This window comes from Sceloporus occidentalis, unplaced genomic scaffold, assembly GCF_023333645.1.
Source record: "Sceloporus occidentalis isolate IW3139 unplaced genomic scaffold, rSceOcc1.0.p SCAF_8, whole genome shotgun sequence".
Lineage (NCBI taxonomy): Eukaryota > Metazoa > Chordata > Lepidosauria > Squamata > Phrynosomatidae > Sceloporus > Sceloporus occidentalis.
The window spans coordinates 23,113,441-23,129,547 of NW_028316988.1; the positions used below are offsets into that span (position 1 = coordinate 23,113,441).

The 16,107-nt window shown below is 52.1% G+C and overlaps 1 protein-coding gene across 1 annotated transcript in view; it reads left to right on the plus strand.

The window, feature by feature from the left end:
* Window positions 1-15,780, plus strand: part of LOC149308228 (guanine nucleotide-binding protein G(I)/G(S)/G(O) subunit gamma-7) — a 42,770-nt gene extending 26,990 nt beyond the window's left edge. Inside the window, exons 4-5 of the mRNA XM_089535362.1 lie at window positions 11,878-11,998; window positions 12,881-15,780. Of these exons, the coding sequence (XP_089391488.1) occupies window positions 11,918-11,998; window positions 12,881-13,006 (207 nt within the window). The 5' untranslated portion in view covers window positions 11,878-11,917 and the 3' untranslated portion in view covers window positions 13,007-15,780. The remainder of the gene's footprint in view (window positions 1-11,877; window positions 11,999-12,880) is intronic.
* Window positions 15,781-16,107: the final 327 nt, after the last annotated feature.

A 16,107-nucleotide genomic window follows, 5' to 3' on the forward strand; every position in this document is an offset into this window, starting at 1 on the left:
GGGTGACTGAGATGGAGGTTCTTTGGGCCAAGGAGCAGAGCTAGTGCTGGGACCATGGGCTCTGCTGGGCCCTTGGATGCCTTTGTGGGAGGCAGGAGATTGCTCCAGCCCAGACTCACACGCTCTCCACCTTCCATGGTCCTTTAAGAAGTCACCAAGTTCACTTGATGGGGATGGCTTCCTGGTTCTCTCCACCCACACAAACCCCACTTCCCTTTCCTTTGCACAAGACTTTCTTCACTTCCGCTTCCCTCTTTCCGCCTTGCTGTGGTCTCGGAGCATTGCTCAGCCAGGCACCTGGGCTCCAAGGAGCGTGGCCTGGTCAGTGGCATTTCCTGCCAGAAGACAAAGGGTGGCTTCCTTGCCTGCGGTGGGCTCACCCTCTGGCGGCTGGCCAGGGGGCTTTCTTCCTTTCTCTCTCACCCCCATTCCCTGCTTAGCAGTCCTCACATGATGTGCCACAGTCATCGCTGGCCTTCCCTGAAAAGCTGCGCAAGAATCGAGGGGAGAACTTGGTCACCCGAGGAGGAGAAAGAGCCGGCTCTTCTCCCAAGAAAGGCCTTTGACAGCCAAGACAAACGCAGGACTGTCATTGTGACGCCAGGGACGCTTCCTCCTCCGTGTTGCCACATCGGTCTGGTGGGCGGCCAGTTGGCCGGAATGAGTGGGCACGGCCTATTTTGGGTTCTCCTTTCTTCTCCTGGTCCCAAATTAGATTCCCACTAAAGGGCCAGACAAGAGCTTCACACAGAAGGGGAGCGTGGGGGGATGGTCACGAGCCTTCCACATGTCTGGCCTTTTTGTCCAGATGCCCCCAGTCTCAAAAGGGTTCCAGCATTTCATCAGCCTCATGTGATGAGCAGGGGTGACTCTGGCACAGGTCAGAGCCCTTGCAGAGAAAGTGTGAGGGAGGCAGAGAAGGGAAATGGTCCTTGATAGAAGAAGGGAGGTACTCTGCATATATGCAGAGAAGCAGGCCCATCGACCACACTGCCCAGGCAGCAGCAATAAACCTTGCCAGTGCAGGAGATGGAGAAAGAGATTCAGGGAAGCAAATAGGTGGCAAGGTATGAGTGGCCTGAAGGAACATGGCTGTCTTCTGACCAGAGAGGCTCTCCCCCGTAATACCCTTCTGTGGCTTCCTCGGGGGAAAGGGGTGCAGACGTTGCCTTGGCGCAATCTCCCCATTTCCCCTTCTGCGTCCTTCCTGTTGCTGAAAGGAGCCATCCTGAGTCACGCTTGCACTTCTTGAACCTGGCATATTGGTTGAAATAAATGCCAAGGCATAAACCCCTGCCCATAATGGCACCCCACTGACACCTCACAGTGGAAGTGACTGTCTAGATCCCTTTTTGTCTAAAGGTGCCTCCTTCCCACCTGAGTAAATGTTTCATCCCAGTCCAGTCTAATCCATTTCTTTCCTACCTGTCTCCCAGTTTGTTCTGCAGAGGCCTCTCTGCCCCTTCTGTTTCTGGGTGCTGTGTGACCCAGCTGCAACCCAGCACACAGTCAGTAGGGAGTGAGCCCCATGGAGCTCAAGGGGGCTTATATCTACATTGAAAAAGAAGTATGCCATGCTTCATGTGGGCCACTCTGGTTTTCTTTCTGTCTCAGGTTGTGTAACTGTTGATATCCGAACAATTAAAAATATCACATATTTCTTCTATGTGGCTTTCAAAAACAAGGCAACAAAATAGAGGTGATGAAAGATCAAGCAAGTAAGACTAAGAGCATTATTTTGGAAAAATTAAAAATGAGCACAAAGCCCTGAAGATGAGTCAGGGAACAGAGCACGCACGCGTGACAGGGCTGTTTATTCTGCCCAAGTGTTGCTTTGGCCTCCGCCTTCGGACAGACGAAGGGGGCCAGTTGCTGCCTGAGGGAGAGATCCCAATCTGACCGGGAAAGGTCACATCTCGCCCAAACTGGTTGGAAACCAGCCATGCTCCATGTTCCTTGCCAGTCCCTCTTTCCTCCTTCCTCCATGCCGGAGGTTCCTCTGGGAGGAAAGAGGAGAGGGGCGTGTTCCTTTGGCTTTTATATGAGTCTGCTTTCCTTGGGGGCATGATCTACAGAGGGGCAAACTGTCCCCTGCTTGTGCCAGCTCTTAGCCCCCTGCAAATCACTTTTATGAAGGAGACAGAAGATCCACACTTGGAAACCCAGATATCTGCTCTCGAGAAGATCGGACAGAGTTTGCATAATTGTGGGCACCTGTTTATCTGGGTGACATTTATGCAATTGACCTCAGGCATCTCTTTTTCTCTCGCCCTCCTTTGCAGAAGGGAGCTGCAGGGAGACTAAACTACACCACCTTCTTGTATGGGCCAAGGAGTGAGCTGTCTTTAAAGCAGCCCTTCCCTGGGACCCCTCTTGATGGGTTGGGCTGCAACTCCCATCATCCCCAGCCAGCAGATAACATTTGGCACTGGATGATGGGAGCTGCAGCCCAATGCATTGTGAAGGCTTCCAAGCCAGGGAAGGGCTGCCATAGGGTCAGGCAGGTGCACTCCTTTCTCCACTGAGCCCCTTGGGATGTCTGCTTGGAAGAGAGGCGCTGGGGTTGCTGTGTTGTGAGAAAACACACCTGAGAGCCATGGCTGCAGTTTCTTGCAAGGCTGTTCTGTTGAGTGGCCTCTCAGCATCACAAACCCTGGTTCTGAGAAGGCTGGCACTTCCTTTGGTCTCCTGGACCGGGGCAGGGTTGGCACACAGCCTGGCCCCATTAATGGTTCTTGCATCCTCCTGGCCCATAAGTCTTGGCTACCATTGATCCAGGGCTTGGAAAGTTTTCTGGGTTTGGACTGTAACTCCCAGCATCCCTCAGCCAACATACCTTATTACAACATTCAGGCACAAGCCGTGGCAGGACATGGGCTGTGCAATAGCACTGCTGGGAAGAGGGCTGGAGGTAGCTCTGGGCCCCAGTTCAGGGGTCTGGTTATGACCCCCCTCCCCTTTCTCAGCCCAGGAGAGGCAGCTGAGCTCAGCCCTGGGTGGCCTGGTTTCATAACTGTCCCTGGCCTATTTCTTTATTCCCCCCACCTCTCATTCTCTTTGCTGGGAAATTGTAAACCAGGCCATGGCACAGCACTGCCCCTGCCATTCTGGGCTGCTAAGGTCCTTCCTCCCATTTCTGCTTCTTGGTCTTGGCAGCTGCTCTTCAGTGGCCTTGTACCTCTGCCTGGGTTGCACTGGGTCAGTTGAGCATGGCTCCATCCAACACCCCATGAACCGCGGGTGTCATCTTCTCCTGATGCCTGGCGCTGGCTGACCGCTGGCATCCTGGCACCTGAGGTGGGAGCATGGGAGCCTTGCGCTCTCCTGTCTTGATTCTCAACTCATGCCAGTGATGGGGGGGGGCATCTTGGGAAGGGGTGATGGCCTTCCTCCGCTGGACAGCTACCACATGTGTGGCTTGCAAACTGGGGAGCCAGGGCAAGACAGTGGTAGCCATGGCTCTGGGGGAATCAACGAAACGCTTGGCGCAGAGCCAACAAGCAGGCTGAATTGCTTTCCAAACTCCTTCTCCCACCCCAGGAGGCAGCTGACACCAACAGCATCTTTCTTTCTTTCTTTCTTTCTTTCTTTTTCTTTCTCCCCTCCCTCCCTGTTCCTCCCCTTACCACATTGTTTGCAACTGTGATGTCAGCCTGAACCCCTCTTTGGCCTCTTCCTGCCATTGTGCCTCCTTTGGTCCCAATTCCCTTCTCCCAAACCAGGCCCTGTTGTGGAGGGGTGGCATCTTGTGTGTGTTTGAAGGCACACACTGCATCAGCACAAACAGCTTGGCATCTACAGAGGAGGTGCCTGGTCTAAAGCTCAGCAACCATCAGGGCACTTAGGATACAGGAAGCCTTTTTTCTCAAAGGAAAACCCCATGCCAAGCTGGAATCTCCTTTGCAGCTCTTTTGTGCAGTTTCTAGTGATTACTAACTTCCCCTGAGGTACATCTTTGCAGGACTCCTTTGAACCACAGTCGTCTGCTTGGTGTGACATTTGGAAATTGAATGCAGGCTCTGTGCACACCGCTGCCCATCTTTTCCTTGGTCTTTTCCGATATAAGCTTGTGATCAATGCATTTTGCACTACTTCTGCAGTCACAGCCTTCATGCAGCTCTTGCCCTGCCGCTCTCCTCCTCTGACTCCTGTTCGTAGGCCTAGCACCTGGGGCCCTTCCTCTCTTCTGCTCATCCTCCTTGTCTTCCGGAGGTGCCAACTCCCTGCCCTTCTTCAAGAAGGGCATGGTCCTATAGATGAAGCCCTCCCTGACCTTCCCAAACTGCTGGGCTGACCAGCTCAGTTTGCTTGGATTATTGCAGGAGTGCTTGGCCTGGCCGGAAGGGCTGCTGCTGTTTCCTCATCCTGCGTTCACAAAATCTCCAGTGGCCATGGTGAGTGGGGCTAAGGGACTCTACTCCCACTATCCAATCTGGCTGGACCAAAGGAGGAGGCTGTTTCTCAGGGTCTCCTGGCTCCTCTGCTGGAGAGCCTCCAGCCCTTTCCATGGTTCCCCTCCCTGCCTTTCAGCAATGACCTCATGCTTTTAGGGGCTTTCTGCTTGTCTGGGGAAAACAAAGGCGGCTCCATTTTGCTTCCACGCTTCCTGCAACCAGCCCCTCCACTGCTGAATGAGCAATTCACTTCTGTCTCCCCACTGCAGGGTTCCAAGGGTGAGATAAAATAAAATCACCCAACGTGTCTCTCTCACCCAGAACAGGGGAGAAAAATACAAGTCCCTGGGCAGAAAAGAGGTGGGTAAAATGTTAGGAAGGATCGAATTAGGGGAATTTTAATTAGCTCAAATATAGCCTAGAGGTGGCCCTAACAACACCACGTGCCGGAAACGGGTCCCAACAGTGTATACCAGAGGTCGCCAGCAAGCCCCAAGAGAAAGACATGCTGATACCAACTAGGTGCAATTAAAAGGGTAACGTTTATTAAAGCACAGGGAAAACCACACAGCAAAAGGGAAACACACACACACACACACACTCTCAATGCTACAGCATGGGTTGGGTAAGTTTGGGAGATAGGTTTGAGAAAGAGAGGCACCGCTAGGGAATACTACCTTAGAAGTCTTCTCCGGGAAGTCTGATGAAGCTTGGATGGACAGTGAATCACGGCCACAGAAAAGCGGGGGAAGAAGGCCGTGGGAGCAAAGATCAGAGTTCAAACTGGTGTGGACCAGCTTGCAACCTGATGATAGCACAAGCTCAGTTCAAAGAAGGTCCAGAAACCCAGGGTTCTTATAGGGCGAAACGTATCCAGAGGCTATGGGGACTTGCTAGACAAAGGTGTTGATTGTTTGGGCTTTCTTAAGCCAAGAGCAAGCAATGTGTTGCACAATGCAATTTGGAGGGGCATCCGACGATTACTGAGTTGTTAAGCTGATCAGGTGTGAGGCCAAGTCTATTGTCTTACTTGGGCAAGCAGTGGCGATTATGGTTTGGCGACTCCCAAACATCCTGCGGAAAATTTCCAATTCCATCTTTTTAGGGGCTCTGCCTTTGCAAGGTGAGCTGCCTACGTGGTCTCCTCACCTTTGGGTTAATGGCAGGTCCTCTATGAGGTCAGTCAGGGGTCATAGCACATACCACATATACCCAAAATTTTATTAAAACCAAACTTGGTAACAGTGGGCATCTTCCCCTCCCGCCTCAGTCCAAGCCAAGCAATGGAAAGCAAGGTCTGGACCTTGCGCAGCAGCAGCTTTGACACTTGGGCAGAGGACAGAAAACACATCAGGACAAAGGAAGCGATCCAAGACTTGTAGAAGAACAAAAGCATTGTTACACTCGTTCAACACTGCACACAGGATTACTGCTGTGACTGAGCTTGACTTGTTAAAATAGCTCATTTATGGAGGGAGGCTTTCATTCGGAAGGGGTCTCCTTAATCTCAGGGCTTTGTGGCCCTCCTTTGGTGCTTTCTGGCCTGATCTGCCAGTGGCTTCTGGTGCTCCTTGATGCTGACCCTCCTTTCCCTGATGCTCCTGCCCACATTTCCTCTTCCTGAGCCGAGTCGTGAAGCAGCCGCCTCTTCCTCTGGTCCGTCCTTTGCTGAGCTGAGGAGCCAGGGAAGCAGGTGCCTCTGACTCACGCTTTCTCATCAGACGGGGAAGACCCACATTGCTTCTCCTTCTTCTCCTAGTTGCTGAGTCTGCTCTGAGTCACCAGCCTGAAAGATCTGACTATAAAAGGCTGGGAGCCTCCGGCAGCTCTTGGCACAAACAACAACTCCATACAGGGACACAAACACACAAACAGCAAAAGTGTTGCTCTGGCTGCTTCATGACATCCGCTGCTTTCCTCCAGTGCCAGAAGCAGTAAGCTGGGTTGTAAAAACAGCATTAGAGTTTGTGGCATGTGAAAGAATAACTTTATTGGAAAATGCAAGGTTAAAAACAAGGCTTTAAAATTGTCCTGTGTCCAAGGCACTCTCAGCAGGGACACTGAATTTCCCCCCTTCCCTCGTGGCCAACTGTAGGCTAGAGTTGGCCATTTTGGACCCATGCACGGACCCACTTCTGTGGCAGGTCTGCAGCCAGGGGTCCCAGTCAGTGTCCTCCATTACGGGGCATCTGAGGAGGCCCCAGCCATGGCGGCCCCCTCCTTCCTCCCCTTGCCACCAGCCACCCCCTTCTTTGCCTCTGGCTTCTTTGAGGGCCCAGCGGCCTCCGCTCTGGCCACACCAGCCTTTCCTTTAGCCAAGGGGCCTTTTTTTGCCTCGGGCTTGCCCTCGGCTCTGGCCGGCTTGGCTGCTATGGTTCCCTTGGCCAGGGGTGGCCTATGGCCATTGCCTTCCTCTTGCCGGCCGGGGGCTTTGCGTTTGGTGGCCGCCTTGGGTCCTCCTCCTCCTCCTGCTCTTCCTTCCTTGGGGTCTGGTTTCTCCTGGGAGTCCTTTGGATGCTGAGGCCTTTTGGGGGCTTTGCCCTTCTCAGCCTTGTCCCTGGCCTTGGTAGGAGCCTTGGCTGAGCCCTAGAAAGGGACAGAGAGAGAGACAGACAGACAGAGCGAACCATCAGCCCTACGTGGGTTGCCACATGCCCCCCCCCATCCTCTTTTTGGGACCCAGGAGAACAGCCAGGGTGATCCTCTGATGCTGGAGCATCTTCCTTTTGGCCAAGACTTTCAGGAAAGAAACCCAGGAAGCCGGTCCTCTCCTCTGTGCCAATGACTGAGAGAGAGAGAGAGGGAATGGCCTCTGGCCCAGAAGGTGGGGAAGATCTGGGGATCACTGGAGAGGGCACTCAAAAGTCATCCAGCAGGTCCAGACTGGCACTGCCAGTCTGAGAAGAAAAGCTACAAAGGTGACTCTCAGAGCCACCATTTTTGGGGAACCTTTGTATGACGAAGAAATCAGCAGGCTTTGAAAGTGAGTAGAATTAATTTTGCATCTTTCCATTAGCCAAATAAAGATGCTATGTGTGTGCTTATTTTGGCTTGTGTTTTATGGCTGCCACACTCTTTGCTTTCCTTGCCCTTGAGGGAGCCACTGGAAACCCACAGCAACCCTAGTGACCCCTTCCTTTGGCACCTGGGACTTACTTGGTCCACCTCTGCTTTGACTCCCTTGCCTGCAGCGGACACCACCTTTTTCTTCTCCTCTTCGGCACCTGGTAAACATGGGCAGAGAGAGAGAGAGAGAGAGAAAGAGAAATGAGGATGGCAGCCGTGGGACTGGAAGAGCCCCCCAATGACCACTCCTAAACCCACCTAAAGCAGCCTCACTTTTGCTCTCGCTCGGCTTCTCCGCTGCCAACTTGGCTTTCGGCTTCTTCACCTTCTTGACCGGGCGCTTGGCTCTCGGCTCCTTCCCTGCTGCTGCCTCTTCCTTCTTCTTTGCCACCTTCTTCTCCGGTTTGTCTGCCCTTTCTGCTTCCTGAGGGGCTGCCTTCTCCTTTGGCTTCCCTGTCTCTCTTGCCAGCTGCAGGAGGACATGGGAGGGAGAGCATCAGAGCTTCATGGGCATCAAATGGGGGGAGATCCTACCCTAATGTTCAAAAAACAGGGAGCAGATTTGTGGCTGATGGCCCTCCAGCCAGCTTTGACTTTTATCAGGCCTAAGCATGCCTGATATGCAAGCCATCCTGCCATCAGCTGTTCAGGTCTTGCAAACTCAGGGAAACAGCCAGGGCTTCACTTGAGAACTCTTTCTAGTTCCTTCATGGCTGCCCAGAAACAGTGAGGAGCTGACTGTGCTCTGGAGCTTAGCAGAATCAAGATTTCAGACTACAGCTCCCAAATGCCCTCACTCTCCCCATGGTCATACTAGGAAGGGAGGTCTGGGAGTTGTAGTTTGGAAAAGTAACTCCTTCACACTCTGCTCAGTTCTGAACCTCCATGCACCATGGCAGTCGAAACCACCAGCCTGTGGTCTCTTCTCCCCCCACAGAGCACAGAAACCCAAACCCAGCACCCCCAGCGCCATATCACTCCCAGCCGAGAACATGTCCCCAGCACCTTAAATCTGCCGGTGGCCCCCTGGGCAGTCGAGTTGGGGGGCCGGGAGAGGAGCCCCTTCTCCAGCCCCTTGGCCAGGGCCATCTTCAGGTAGTACTTGAGCCGGATGGGGTCCACGGAGGGGTATGTGTGGGTGATGTAGCGCTTGATGGCTGGCACGGAGACCCCCTTCCTCTCGTTGAGCTCCTTTACGGCTTCCACCACCATGATCAGCGTTGGGGGCGAGCAAGCTTTGGCCCTGAGGGCAGCGTTGGGGAGATGGGCAGCCACCACCGTGGCCTTTTCTGGGAAGGGAGAGGAAGATGTTAAGGTGCAGAAGGAGAAAGGGGCTCCTGTCCCTTTAGTAACAGGCTGTGGAGGACAGGGAACGTCTCTTCCACACAGCAGCTAAAGGTACAGGAGTCCTATCTCCTTCCCCAGCTGGCTGCCCTACAACTCTCTACCCCAACCTTCCTATAAATGGTTCCCACAACCTTTCAGAACTAAGGCTGCGTCAATGCCTCCATCCCCTCCCAACTAGCCCACTGTAAGGGACTTGGTAGGGGCCTTTTGCATGGGTACCTTGCAGGTTACTGGGCAGACCAGGAGCCTCTGCCTTGCCAAGATAAATGCCCTCTCCCCTTCAGGTGCTGGCAGAACACCACCACCCGCCCAGTGCATTACGCTTCCAGGCCACCCAACCAGCAGGCATTCCCTTGCCAGAATTAACAGGTGAATTAAAAGGGCTAAGACTTCAGACAGCAAGCCACTGTTGCAGGAGTACATAATATAAAGACTTGAGCTTCGGAAGGGCTCCTCTTTTGGACTATTGCATCCAGCAAGAGGGTTTTCATAAGGCAGGACTGGGCAGAGTGTGGTCTTCCAAGCATTTGTTGGATTGCAGCTGCCATCATTCCTCACCAAGGGCGGTCCAAAAAATGTCTGATGGGTTTTGTAGTTCAGAGAGATGCCCACTAAAATTCAACTAGCAGCAAAGTCAAAACAGCTTGGAGACTCAAATGCCACTGAAAACGCTCCATTATCCCAGGGGGTTTGGTGTTCTTCAGCTGGCACTAGAAAGCCACCCAAGGAAGATCCCAAGGAAGACCCCCAGGGCTAGCCAGCAGGACTGAAAAAGGCCAGGCAAACACCCAAAACTGAACAAACAGCCCCCTCACACACCACTAATATTTTGTCCCCACTGGCCTCCGCTGCTGGAATGGGGCCAGAATACATCTGGGGCTGAGCATGGTCACTTTCATTGAGACATGGTTACCTGGTGGAGATTCCATCGGAGGCCAGTCTTCCCCACAAAACCATAAATTTCAAGAGGGGGAAGAGGGGGAGTTGCCTGGAGCAGCTGAGCCTGTTTTATGGAGGAGGCTGTGGCTGAATCCCTGGAAGTGGATCCAGGTGCTTCCTTGGCAAGGCCCCAGTCCTCACCCCATGCTTTCCATTCGACCCCCAAAGGGGTCCCCACCCACAGGTTGGGAACCACTGTCTTAGACTGTTTGGACCTTTAATTATTTGCCTCTTGGACTTTGATGTGTTTGTGTCTGTAAAGGCTTCGCTGCCCCTCCTTTGGCTTTCCTTGTCTCCATCCTAGCAAGACACACACAAACATACATTGTGGATTTGCACACTTCAAGCTAGGAAGCAGGGCTTCTAATCTAGAGGCAGCCAAGGGCTGTACTGGACATCCATTTCTTTTCTAAGGCCCTCCATGTTCCAGGCAGCTACTGGGCTGTGAGGATTTAGCTGCATCAGCCATTAACCATTTTAAAGGCTTTTCCCAGAAAGAGGAGAAAGGTGGGCTCCCAAAACCGGTTCCCTTGGTCTGGCTAGAAACTCTTGGCCACCTTTGCTGGGCTTCATCCGCTCCAGAGCCTTCTGGGAAGTGTTTACATTTTGCCATTCCCAAGTCTTTCCTTCCTTTGCCCTTTTTCCCACTGATGCTCCGTATCCTTTGAACTTTCTTCCTGGGTGCCTTGGGTGACTTTATGGCAGTCTTCTTTTTTTTTATTAATTTTTTTTAAATAGAAAAACTTTATTATTAAAACAGCTCAGTACAACTCTTGACATACACACAATTATAATAATCATTTTTACATCGAGAGTAAAGAAAATGATTAGATAGATAGATAGATAGATAGATAGATAGATAGATAGATAGATAGATAGATAGATAAAGGGTTACAATCTTACCTTTTATATTCTTCATGATCATTTAACCCTCCTTCATCGTCATCTCATTACCTCTTTTCTTACAAAAACCATCTACTTATAACCTCTCCATATATTCCTTCTTATCCTTCCTTACCTAGCACCCCTCCTATAGCAGTCTTGTTTTTTGAAGTTTTCAGTATTTTGATTTAATCTCCTCTTCGCAGTTTTGTCATATCTCTTTGGGCAAACTTGTCTTTGTGGGTGTACTCTTTTAAAAAAACAGGTACTTATTTATTTGCCTGATTTGTATCCCATCTTTTCTCAAAGGGGCTCATCATGCAACTTGAAACCAAAAATAGTTGAAACAATGGATAATAACTAAAGTTTGACAACAAATAATTGTATTAAAAGCATTGAATTAAAACATGCAAAGAGGCAGTTGGAACATAGTTGGAAGGGGAGAGAGGGGCAGGCGAGCTCCAACTGCCTTCCTCGAAGAAGACCAGCCCTCCCTTCAGCCACCATCTGGAAGGGGAGAGAGGGGCAGGCGAGCTCCAACTGCCTTCCTCGAAGAGGACCAGCCCTCCCTTCAGCCACCATCTGGAAGGGGAGAGAGAGGCAGGCTAGCTCCAACAGGCCTGCCTGGAAGAAGCAGAGCCCTCCCTCCAGTCCATCTGCCTTGGTCCAGGCCTCAGAGGGAGAGAAGAATGCTGGACCTGATTCCCTCCCTCCCTCACCATTCCCTTCTCCTTTTGTGTCGTGTCTTTTAGATTGTAAGCCTGCGGGCAGGGAACTGTCTGGTTAAAAAATAATAAATGTAAGCCGCCCTGAGAGCCATTAGGGCTGAAGGGCGGGATATAAATACCTAAATAAAAATAAAAATAAATAAATAACAATAAAAATGCAGGAACCCACCCACCTCCCCTAGTTAAAAGACTTTCTGCAATATATTTGTATTGATCGTTCCTTTAAAAAAACTGAATGTACATATTTGTTGGGACCCTCTGCTTTATGGTTTTCTTCTATAGTACCATGTATACTAACAGAGTGTGGTTGTTGTTGTTAGGCTATTAAAGTTATGATGCTAATGCTGTATAATAACAATAATGGCACTACCTGGATAATAATTATTATTATACTGTCTAAATTAAGATGAAGAAGGAGAGGGGTCATTCAGCAGCAGCCCCAGGTCTTTTGCAAAGGAAAGAGCCATCAAAATGTGAGCCTTGGGGCCCCTTTTTCTCATCTCCCCTTTTCTCTCCACTAGCATTTTTGGGGCCGGCCGGACCGAGAGCCAATGGCAGACCATGTCGACCACTAACAACATTGCTCAGGCCCGGAAGCTGGTTGAGCAGCTGCGGATCGAGGCCGGGATCGAGAGGATAAAGGTCAGCCCCGAGAGGCAGTGGGGGCTATGAGCAGATTTTGGGGGCGCCTCATAGAAGCGTATAGAAATAAGTCTGGTGGGGGGAAGAAGAAGAAGACTCCTGGGGAAGCTGATAGGAGAATCTGGGCAGATGGAGGGCTTCACCAAGAGGAGAGTTAATCTGTGGAACTCTCTGCCACAAGATCCAGTGACAGCTGTGTGCTTATATTTCATTTGGTTTTAATATATATGAGGTCACTTCCTCCCATGAGCAGGAAGCCCTGGGAAGGAAGGGAGGACCTTGGGGACCAGACAGGCAGACACCCCACAGTCCATCCCAAAGCAGAGTGCCCCACCTTCCCCAGGTCCAGCTCCCAAACGTCTTGCTTAGCAGCCCCTCCTCGCTTTATAATTTGCCGGCCTTTGTGCCCGTTGTCCTCTGTCCAGCAAAGCCCCTCCACCTTGGGGGCCTCTGTGGGTTTTATTGCTCAGAATAGCTGCTGAGCGCCTCCTGCTTTGCTGAGGCTGATGGTGCTGCCCTTTTGGACCAGTCCGAGGGAGGTTGCCCATGAAACAGAACCAGGAGGAGAAGAGAAGTGAAAGATGGCTTGGCGGGTGGGGGGCTCCATGAATAATAAAAGAGGCCGTCCACCTGGCATTTGAGTGCCGCTTGGCCACAGAATGGGCGCTTTGGTGTTTCTTTTCTCGTCTTGTGGTTCACCTCTCCCCTGTGATCAGGCTGAGGTTGGCTTCAGAGCTAAATAAATAGGGCTCTTAACATGCCAGTTGCCAAAGGAGAGGTTGGGATGAACAAGCCGGCCACTTCAAGGGACCGTCCTCTGCCACCTTGGCCTCCCCCAGACCAATGACCATTCTTCCTTTTCTGTCTCCATTCCCGGCCCAGGTCTCCAAAGCATCATCCGAGCTGATGAATTACTGTGAGCAGCAGGCCCGAAACGACCCCTTGCTGGTTGGCGTCCCGGCCTCAGAGAACCCCTTCAAGGACAAAAAGCCCTGCACCATCCTATAGCCGCCCCTCTGCCCCCAGGCTTTTGGGCAGGGCCCCAGCCCCAGTCCATCCAAGGCCCAGCAGCGCAGAAGGAAGGCTGAGGACAGAGGCATTGCCAATGCTCGGCCAGTGCAGCTTCACGGAACAGCCGTTGACACCAAGGCTTTCCTTCGCCAGACTCAAGGTTTGCGTGGGTCCAACAAGGAGACGGGATTCGCACTTGATGCCCAGTGGCACACGGTGGCTGAGTGAAGGAGGGCGGCGGGGTTGTGGACCCAGCAGCCTTTGCTAAATGGTGCTGATGTCCGGAGAGAACCGGAGGTTGACGGTGACACTGAGTGACCAACTGCCCTTTGCCCCGTCCTTTGTCCCCAAAGTGGGGGGGGGGGACTGGAGGGGGGTAAGGGGAGGGTAGGGGGGCTGTTGGTGGGCCTTTTATTGCAAAACATCCATGGTTGCAAATGACTAGGTTTGGAATTGGGGCCGGAAGGGGGGATTGGGCAGCCCAAGCATCTTGTGGGGCAGCACTCAGCAGAAGTACCATTGGATGGAGAAGGAAAAGGGGGCAGATTTTTCCTTCTCTTGCCAGGATAGAGTCCCTCCGTGTGCCAGCACAGGGTCTGGAACGACAATCCCCTACTTGCACGATGGGGTGACATTTGGGGAGGGGGAGGTCAGGATACCCAGCTCCCTTCCCCCAGCCCACTCCCATTAGCTCCATGGAAGAGGAGGCCTCAGACAATGCTGTCTCCGCTTTCCATGATCCAGTTGCCATCCTTCCCTGTCGTACTGCCTCTCCATCTTGGGGGAGGCAGTGTTTCTTTGTGGGTTGCAGACCCCTTGCTTCCCCCAGACAAGGACCAGGGAACAGGACGGAGGGCAGGACTTCTTCACTGTGCCCCCCAGCCTTAGTTAGGAAGACTTAGGGGGAGAAGGGGCAGACCCCCTGGAGCTGGCCTTCCTCCTCCACATTTGGGGTGCTCCTCTCCCCTTGCCTGGGAATACCAGCCTCCCTCTGCTTGATGAAGGCCCAGGGTTGGGGCTTCCTGCTGGGTGTCCCAATGCCCCTGTTGCTGGTTACCCTCTCGGGGGTCAGCTGGGCACCCTTTCTTCCCACTTTGTCTGTCTGCAGGTGGGGCTCTTTCCACCTCTCTCCCCCTCCAAGGAGGCCTCCATTTTGGGGCTTCTGATGGCTTTTCCTGTGTGGCTCCCCTTTTGGGCTAGGATTGTACCAGGTTGGTCCCCAGAGTGGCTCTAGGATGCCATTTGTGGGGTGGCAGAAAGCAAGGGAGGGTCTGAGGGGAAGCCCTACCACCACCTCCATTTGCAGGCGCCTCTCTTTCTTTGTCTGAACCCCAAGAGGCACTGGCTCTGAGCCCTTTTGCAGAGAGGTTCGGCTTGCCAAAGCCACCCCCCCCCCAGCACTCCCCCCAGTCCTTGGCAGGAGGGCAGGACTCGACTGGACCCCCACCCCTCTTTTGTGTGTCAGGGGGCTCTGTGCTTGGGTTGAAGCAGCCCGCTTGCCTCCTGGGTGACCTCAAAGGGATGCGAGGGAGAAAGTAGGCTCTCCCCTGGAAGAAGGTGGGCAGGTAGGCACTGGAGTCCATTGTGGGGGTCTCTGCTGCTCTTCACTTGGAGAAAGCAGCGCAGCTCCGGTAGTGGGTCTCACTTGTAGATAATCTTCCTTCCCTCCTTTTCTCTTGTACAGCTTCAATGTCCGTGCAGATTTAAACATTAGCCACGCTTCCCAAATTGTTTAGTTCTCCCAAAGACAAAGGCCTGTATTGGGTTCCTCTGCACTCCCTGGGCGCCTGCCATCCATGTGAGGTGAAGACTCCCCTCCATGTGGGCCCAGCCTGCCCTCCGAAACCAGGGAACCCCCTTCCTGATGCTTCCGCTGCCTCTGCCAAAGAGATGGAGGGACGGATTGGGGACAGACAGGGAGCCCCCCAAGCTCTTGCCAAAGGCCCAGGCATGTCCCAGTCGATTTGGGGCATCCCCCTCACCCCACTTCACTTCCTGCCAACCAGAGCCTCTTGGCTCCCCTGGGCTCCCATTGCCCTGGCCCCTGGTCAGAGGGGGCATTTGGGCCATGGGTCAGGAGAAGGACAGGCTCACCCCCCTTTTGCTTCTCCTGGGAGGTAGGAATTGGCTCCTTTGGGGCTGCTGCTTTAAGGAGAGAAGGGACGGTGCCCCCTACATCTGCACCCCACAAAGGAGGCAGGGGATCCCTAAAGCCACCCTCCAAAGGTGCCAACATTAACCCCTTTCTTTCTCTCTTTCTGCCAAATCCCGTTTGAAAGAGGGCTCAGAATTGGGTCCAATCATCTTGTTTTCTTTCTTCTTTTTCCATTGAACAAGATTGTTCCAAATGCATTTATTTCGTCTGTGAGGGTTTCTTCTTTTAAAGGAAGAAACAAATGCTGGCTGCAAGTTAGGTGTTCTGTGCTTTTTGATTTCTCTCCTCTGGTTTTATTGTTCTTATTTGCCAAATTCCGAGATAATTGTTGCCAAAACCCAACCGAGGTTTGTAAAGATTGTAATTTTAGGAAGCAAAATCGATGTCTGTAACGTAAGCTTCAGTCATCTTTTTCTCTCTCGTTTCTAATTCTTGCCTTTTTTTGTAATTCCTTCCATATAAATATATATATATATAAATAATTTTCCCCCAGCGTGCCATAGACTGAGTTTCTTGCACAGTGTTTAATATTTTGTGGAATTGCTGTTTAAAAAAAAGACTAAGAAGAAGTTAATTGATAACATAACAAATAAATAAAAACATCACTTTTCCTGGAGTGTCTTGTAATTTCTTTACACGGAGCATGTCTTTTTAGCTATGCGTGACCTTTGCAAAACTCTCTTCCCCACAACTAGCCACAAAACGTGGGGCTGGGATGCAGGAGAGGAGCATGGAGCCCCCTGCTTCCCAGAACAGAAATGTGGAGCCAGAGGAAGATGGCATTTGGGGACGAAGGATACTTATTTGGGGGCAAAGGTCTTGTTATTATCCAGAGCCACAGACACTTTATGACATGATGATTAACAGCGAGGATGATGGGAGCATCAGTGCCCCAACAATTGGGGGACCGACCCACTTCTTTCTCTGACCCAAAGAGCCCTCC